Source organism: Rosa chinensis, chromosome 4, assembly GCF_002994745.2.
Source record: "Rosa chinensis cultivar Old Blush chromosome 4, RchiOBHm-V2, whole genome shotgun sequence".
NCBI classification, from domain to species: Eukaryota; Viridiplantae; Streptophyta; class Magnoliopsida; order Rosales; family Rosaceae; genus Rosa; species Rosa chinensis.
Window position 1 is genome coordinate 22,279,904 of NC_037091.1, and position 7,947 is coordinate 22,287,850.

Sequence of the window (7,947 nt, forward strand, 5' to 3'; positions counted from 1 at the left end):
ATGTTGATGCAACGAATACTCTTTCTTTCTGGAGTTGTGTTACTGCACTACTCATGCTTACTTCACCTCGCCATTTCTTCTTCAAACCTCACAGATCAATCAGCTCTCCTTGCCATTCAATCCAAACTCACTGTCGACCCTACCAATACTGTCTTGTGTGGTAACTGGACCACTGAAACAAGTTTCTGTAATTGGTTTGGGGTTTCTTGTAGTAAACGCAAGCAAAGAGTGACTGCCTTGAAGCTTCCCTATATGGGTCTCCAAGGCACCATTTCCCCTAATATCGGGAACCTCTCGTTCCTAGTCCTTATTGATCTACAAAATAATAGCTTCACAGGGTCCCTGCCACATGAAATCAGTCGCTTACATCGTTTGAGAACACTTGTAGTCCAAGTTAACCAGTTGGAAGGAACCATTCCTCCAGCTTTACAGCACTGTCAGAAGCTTGAAATCCTATCCCTTTCATATAACAGGCTAAGTGGTCGAATACCTATAGAGTTGGGTTTCTTACCCAAGCTTCGGAAACTATATCTTGGTGTAAACAATTTTGTGGCTGGTAATATTCCAGTATCTCTGGGCAACATTTCAACATTACAAGAATTGAGTCTACCCGAAAGTGGTCTCACAGGTTCATTCCCTCACACTCTACTTAACCTGTCTTCTCTGGTTACTATATCTCTGTATAAAAATAACATTTCTGGAAGTCTTCATGATGTGGACATCTGCCATTATTGGCCTAATATTCAAATCCTTCAATTTGCTAACAACAAATTCAGTGGTGAGCTCCCTTCCAGAATTGATCGATGCAGAGAGATTGTGGTCCTTTCTTTCTCAAATAATAGGCTTATCGGAAGTATTCCCCAATATATTGGGGCTTTACAAAATCTTGAAGAGCTTCATCTTGATTTCAATAGCCTAACTGGCTTTGTACCTCCCACTATAGGTAACTTGTCGAACCTGAAGCAATTTTTGGTCCAGAATAATAACATTACAGGAGGTATTCCGAAGGACTTGGGGCGCCTTTCTAATCTGCAAAGACTCGTTTTGGCTAACAATAGCCTAACTGGTGCAATACCCTTTGATATTTTCAACATTTCCTCCTTACAGATTTTCTCAACAGCATTCAATTCCCTTTCTGGAACTTTTCCTTCATTAACTGGAATTTTACTTCTTAATATTGAAGGTCTCTATCTTTCTGCCAATCAATTTACTGGAGCTATCCCAGCATACTTTTCTAATTTTTCCAAGCTTCATTTGCTTGATCTTAGCCAAAATTTACTTTATGGAGCAATACCCATGAGTCTTGGTACCATAAAGAATCTCCAAATCCTTAATTTGGGCAGAAATCAATTAAGTGGGGAACCTGGAGTTCTTGAACTTAGATTCCTTTCTTCTATATTCAATAGCAGTTCACTGAGGGTTTTGGCTTTGGATGACAATCCTCTCAATGGCATCATGCCTGATTCTTTTAGAAATCAATCTTATTCCTTCCAGAACATTTATGCCCCAAGGTGCCAAATCAAAGGTCACATACCATCATCAATTGGTTTTTTGAAAAACTTGACCTCCCTTGTCTTGTTGAACAACAATATGACTGGAAATCTTCCATCATCAATTGGGGGATTGGAGATGATGCATAGATTGTATCTTGATAGTAACAATATCGAAGGGCTCATTCCAGATGAGCTTTGTCTTTTGAGGAACCTAGGAGAGCTATTACTATCAAATAACAACTTCTCAGGAGTGATCCCAAGTTGTATAGCAAACCTTGAAGGCCTTCAAAAAGTCCTCCTCAATTCCAATAGACTGACATCAACCGTACCAATGAGTCTATGGAACCTCGAAAATCTCGTGTTCCTGGATTTGTCATTCAATTCTCTTAGTGGAGACTTACCTTCAAGCATGAGAAAGACCAAGGTTCTTCAAATGATCGATTTATCCTCAAATCAAATCAGCGGAAACATTCCAACTGTTATTGGCGAATTTCAAAGCTTGAGTTCTTTAAATTTGTCAAACAACATGTTTGTGGGATCTGTTCCCCAAAGTTTTGGTGATCTAAAAGGATTGGAAATTTTAGATCTATCATACAACACCTTGTCAGGCACGATACCCAAGTCCCTAGAAACGCTCAAATACCTCAAGTATTTGAACGTGTCTTATAACAAGCTCTCGGGAGAGATTCCTTCTGAGGGACCTTTTGTCAACTTCAGTGCACAATCATTCTTGGGAAATATGGCACTTTGTCAGAGATCACCAAACTTTGGAGTCTCACCCTGCAGGAATCCTAGGGCTCGCAAATCAAGGACGGTTTATAGTTTGCTCAAATATATTTTTCCAGCTGTTATATCAACAGCAATCCTCATAAGTCTCATTTCTTGGTGGAAAATCTGTCAAAAACGAAAAGCAACCATTCCAAGGCCAGCGGAACAGTTAATAGCACCAGACCACTTAATGATATCATATCATGATCTCTGTTTGGCTACTAATGACTTCTGTGAAAGCAACTTATTGGGAGTCGGGAGTTTCGGCTCTGTGTACAAGGGTGTGCTTTCTGATGGGACAATTGTTGCTGTCAAGGTTCTAGATTTAAAAATGGAGGGTGCCATCAAAAGTTTTGATGCAGAGTGTAAGGTGTGGCGGACAATCCGGCACAGAAATGTTGTCAAGGTCATAACTACATGCTCAAGCCCTGACGTAAGAGCTCTGGTGCTGGAGTATATGTCCCATGGCAGCCTTGAAAAGTGGCTATACTCCCACAACTACTGTCTAAGTCTTCTGCAAAGAGTGAGTGTGTTGATTGATATTGCTTCTGCTTTGGAATATCTCCACCATGGTCAATCAGAAGTTGTGGTTCATTGTGATTTGAAGCCTAGCAATATTTTACTCGATGAAGACATGGTAGCACATGTGGCAGACTTTGGCCTCGGAAAAGTTTTAGCAGAAAACAAGGAGGAAACACAAACAAGAACTCTTGGCACACTTGGCTACATTGCACCAGGTAAAAGATTTTATTGCAATGAACAATCTTTTTCTTCTTATATATGTTGCTTTACTGTGTATAGTTGCCCATTTTCATAAATGTAGTACCATGTATAAGTTGACAGATATAAGTTACTGTGAATTACTTTTGACAGAGTACGGTTCAGAAGGGAAAGTGTCTGCCAAGGGTGACATTTATAGTTTCGGAATTATGTTGTTTGAGATTCTCACAAGAAAGAAACCCACAGATGAACTGTTTTTTGGGGAACTGACTTTGAGACAATGGATAAATGTGTCGATTCGAGAAAGGGTGATTAAAGTGGTGGACAATGGTTTGTTAAGCATAGAAGGTGAAAGAGATATCAATTTCCTGGAGAGCATCGTTTTGCATATCATGGAGTTGGGCTTGGAGTGTACCTTAGAATCACCAGAAGAACGGGTCGACATAAAAGAAGTAGCGAGCAAGCTCAGCAAAATCAAATTGGCACTTTTTCATGACAGAACAGTCTGTGTTTGATGATCCAGTAGCTTCATGTTCTTTATATCACAGCATTGCTACAGCTTGTTTTGCATTTTGTATCTTATGTTTGCTATGTATGGTACACTATAAGTAGCTTGTTGAACTTTAATTTTCAATGTTATTGAAGGGAATTTTGTACTATTTTTTCTTATATTGATTTTGATTCAGCGAACTGAAGACATGTGACTGTTCATATTGTTTCAGTGGTCTCGAGAGCTGTCTGGTCCAACTGAACACGGGTTGTATCGGTCTGCTACTATCGTTATCGGTCTCGACTATCTGCAAAACAAACGAAGGTCAGAGGGAAGACCAGTTTGGAGCTCACCTCACTGGTGTCCAGGCGATACGAGTCTTGTGCTTCCGATACTTATGCTTAAGAGGTATGTGTATACCAACAAGTCCCCAAAGTCTCCGGTCAAGAGTTCTCTTGGGTGAGGAGTTTGTCACTGGTAAAAGTATCGGAAGTTCAAGGCGAGTTTATGCCACGTGGCTTCCGTACAACCATTAACCCCCCAATCCCCCAAGTCCCCACTTAAGAGGAGTCTTGGCTGGGGTGAGTGAGTTGTTTTGGCGTTCAAGGTGGTGTCACTATCGCGAATCGGTGGTGGGGTTGCATGCATCTTTTAGCGCATAGGCTATGCCCCGGTGACACGTGTGGTGAGCTTATTTGTTTCTGTGTGCGGGAAGACCGGTGTACTGGGATCCGTAATGTGTAATAATGGCAGAGTGGTGAGTAGTCGAGGCGACGGCATGTGACCTTTGTAACGCTCGGGTATGTCAGAAATATGGTGAGATCTCGGTTTGTCATCTTTGCACGTCCAACGGACCCGCTGTTCTTGAGGTCCTTAGATAAGGAGCTTGAAAAAAAGAAAACTGGGTGAGACTTGGGTTGTAGCTGTGTGGAGAGCTTTTAACTGGTCGTGGAGTGGTCGTCGTTATCCCTGTATATCGATCGGAGGAGTGAACAGGTGCGCCGTCTCTTGACCTTTTATGGGTTTATCTGAGGGTATTGGTGTGCGTGTACCTTGTGAGGGTAGTGCTCTGGGAGAGCGATTTACTGGCGGGTTCTGGGTTGCGTTAGGTCCGGTGAGATTGTGGAGGGGTTGAATTGTGGGTCGCGCTGAGTCTCATTTGGTTGCTCCGGATAGGGCTTGAGGATTTTAATTTTGCGGGGGAGTCTTGAGGAAGGCGATATCGAGGGAGAACGACTGATTAGGGATCTGTGTCGCTTAGAGTATAGCGCGTGAGAACAGTAGTCGTGGTAGGCGAGAGGGTTCCTCTCCTGGAGGGGAAGGGACTTCTCGTGGTGGTGTCGGTACATCCCGTGGCGGGGGAGAAGGTGCTTCTGGCAGTCACAGTGGAGGTGGTTCCCGGGGTGTTGGCGAGGGTGATTCCCGAGGAGATGGTGGGGGAGCTCCTCGCGGGAGTATCATGGGGAGTTCCCGAGGAGGTGGCGAGGGTTTGTCTCGCGGAGTTCTAGGTAGGGTTGAGCAACCCGTGGTGGCTGATGTGCTTGAAGCGGAAGGTGTTGAAGTATTGGAGATCTCGTGTTTGCCACGGGGGCTGATGCTCCTTAGCGCTACGCCCATTGATCAATCGGGTCCGAGTATGACCAAGGAGCAGATTTCTGAGATGAAGACCACTTGGGCCATTCCGGAAAACATTTTGTTACGTCCCTTGAGGGATGGTGAAACGTTCAGCCACCCCCAGTTAGGATGGGCGTGCTTTTATGAGTATCAGCTCAGGTGTGGTTGAGTTTTCCGATACCTGAGGAGTTGTAGTATATGTTGTCTTGCCTGAATGTAGTGATAGGGCAGCTATCGCCCAATGCACTGCGGCAAATAATGGGAGTATTACTGCTATGGAAGCTAAGCAAGTTGTTGTGTGCCAGTATCGGTGAGTTTAATTCCATGTTCAAGATGCAGTACTCGAGTAAAGCCGGCGATAATGGCTATGTGAATTTTAGGGGGCACGGCCGTACTGTTATAGAAGACTTGATGTCAAATATTTATGCGCATTGGTGGGGGAAGCCGTACTTAGTAGGCAGCCGGTGGTAGAATCCGGATATGGTGCTCCGGGCCCCAAGCTGGTTCCAACCCATCTGTGAGTATCGTGATTGCCTTTGTTGGTGGGTTTTCTTGCCTTTGGTGTGTACTAATAGTGTTTTTGTGCATCGTAGTGAGGCAAGAGGTGGAGTTGATCACACTGGAGTGGAAGCGTGTGACGAAGGTGATGGGTGCATTTCCCAAGGGGGCGAGGGGGTTCTATCATCTGTGTAGGCTCCCGATATATGAGGGATTTGATTTAGGGAGGTTTCCGGGTGAGGGATTCGCTGTTTGTTTGGTGTGGTGTGGTGTGGTGTGTTGTGTGTTATCCTTGTTGACATCGTGTTTATTTTGCAGCGGATATGTCGAACGAGGCCCTTAGCAAAAGTGACACCCCATATGCTGACGTCGATCCCGATACCATTATTCAGGGATTGTTGCGAGAATCGCAGACGGCGAGGCAAGTGGATGTTGACTTGCAGAATAAAGTTTGTGTGACCAATCTTCGGGTTAACATGTCACTGCCCGATGAGATGTATCTGAGGTTTTCTGATGCCGTGCTGGAGTATTTTAATCAACGGGCCGAGGAAGAAGCTGGTGCTAAGGGGCATGAGGGTGCGTTGCTCGGGAGCCAACTTGAGATGTCCAGGGGCCACCCACGCAAGCTGGTGAGGCGAGTGAGCGTCCCCAAGAGCGTGGTGGCTATCGTCAGTCCCCTAAGACTTGAGAAGCGATGAGGCAGTCTCCCCGTGTCCCGGCAGGAGGGGAGGGTCTTGGTAAAGTGGCTCGGGTCTCAGAGCCCACGGTGAAGGTGGAGATTTCTGTCGAGGATTTGTTGGAGGAGGTGGAGTGGTGTCAGAGCAATACCAGTCCTCGTTCTCGCCTGGTGCAGGATGCGGTTCTGGAACAACTGGAGACCATTTTTGGTTTTGAAATTGGTGATCCTGTCTCGCGGAAAGTCATCACCGTGGATAGTGGGGAGGCGGAGGTGACCAGCCAAGCCGTTGGAGAGACAGGGCTGACAATCGAGGTGCCTGAGGTACAACCTGAGTCTAGATAGGGTATAATTGGGGTTGCCCAAGTTATAGAGACGAGGACTCAAGATGGCGAGGAGGATGGGGTCCGAGTGTTAGACACCTGTGCTCGTACGGATGGGGTCGTTGAGGAAGAGGACGGCCTCGCAGCTTCATCTCGGGAGTCCCCCAGTTGTGTTGCTATCGACACTCGCGGTAGTAAGAGGTCTCGGGTTGATAATGTGTCACGCTCGAGATCTACAAGTGGGGGTTCACGGAGTTCTCGCGATGAGGTTGCCGAGGGTCTCGCGCGCACCTGGGCGAGATTGGAATTACCGATGGCGCCATCCTTCACATGGTTGATGACTTGTGAAACTGTCATCACGATAGCGGTCATGTGAATGCTGAAGACGCGCGTCTGGGGTATCGGGAAGCTCAGAAGAGGTTGATGAGGGTATGTATCATTATGAGTTTGCCTCTTCTCTTTTTTTTTTTTTTCGTTCACGTAGATGCGTTGACAATGTTGTGTGATGCAGGCTGTCAATCTAAATTACCACGCCTCGGGGGAGTTGGTGGCTCATTTTGACCGAGAGATAGCTCGGCTACAAGGGGAGCTGGAAGCAGAGAGGGAGCGGGCACGCGAGCTTCAGAGTACGGTGGACCAAGTTAGGGTAAAGCGCGAGGATATGGGGTGGGTAATCGATGAAGGGATCGTGAGGAGGATGGAGCTGGAAAGGGCACTTGCCATAGAGGAGGGTCGTCGTCAAGAGGCAGAGGATGCTATCGCTCCACTGAGGGAGGCAAACCTGGATTTGACTGGAAAGCTGCAGCGAGCGGAGGATGGCCTGAGGTTGGTGGAGCAAGTTAGGGCTCGGGTGGCTGAGGCCGAAGAGCGTCTACAAGATTTGGAAAAGCAGGTCCGGGAGTGTGATGCCGAGTTGGAGCTTCGTGCTGCTGCCTTGGAGAGTTTGGCTCCCTATCCAGATCGTGTGGTGGATTTGGAGGGGCAGGTTGGGAATCTGCAGAGGGAGGTGGACCGTTTACGGGATGTGGAGCTGGAAGCAGGCGAGAGGGAGGCAGAGATGGAACGGCTCAGGAAGGAGTTAGCCGAGTAGCGGGCTCGGTTGAGTGACTTTGCCGAGGAGAGTATTCGCCTGTGCGCTACTGCCGAGAAGCATCGGGACAAGCTCACCAAGGCTAGGCAAGATGGTGCGGATAAGGCGGTGGATCTCTATCTCCGGACACCCCACTTTCAAGAGAAAATGAACAAAGCCTTCTCGGATGGGGTCTTACACTCGATTCAAGATGGTATCACTGCTGGGTGGATATACCAGGAGAAAATGGTACGTGACATGCAGGCCAAGAAAGCAGCGAGATCGCAAGCCAGTGC

At 46.6% G+C, this 7,947-nt stretch overlaps 1 protein-coding gene across 1 annotated transcript; it reads left to right on the plus strand.

Annotated features, from left to right (window-relative positions):
* On the plus strand, positions 1-3,593 carry LOC112198998 (receptor kinase-like protein Xa21). The gene is made up of 2 exons (XM_024340070.2): positions 1-2,998; positions 3,135-3,593. The coding sequence occupies exons 1-2, from the start codon at positions 1-3 to the stop codon at positions 3,494-3,496; spliced, it is 3,360 nt and encodes a 1,119-aa protein (XP_024195838.1). The 3' UTR covers positions 3,497-3,593.
* Positions 3,594-7,947: the final 4,354 nt, after the last annotated feature.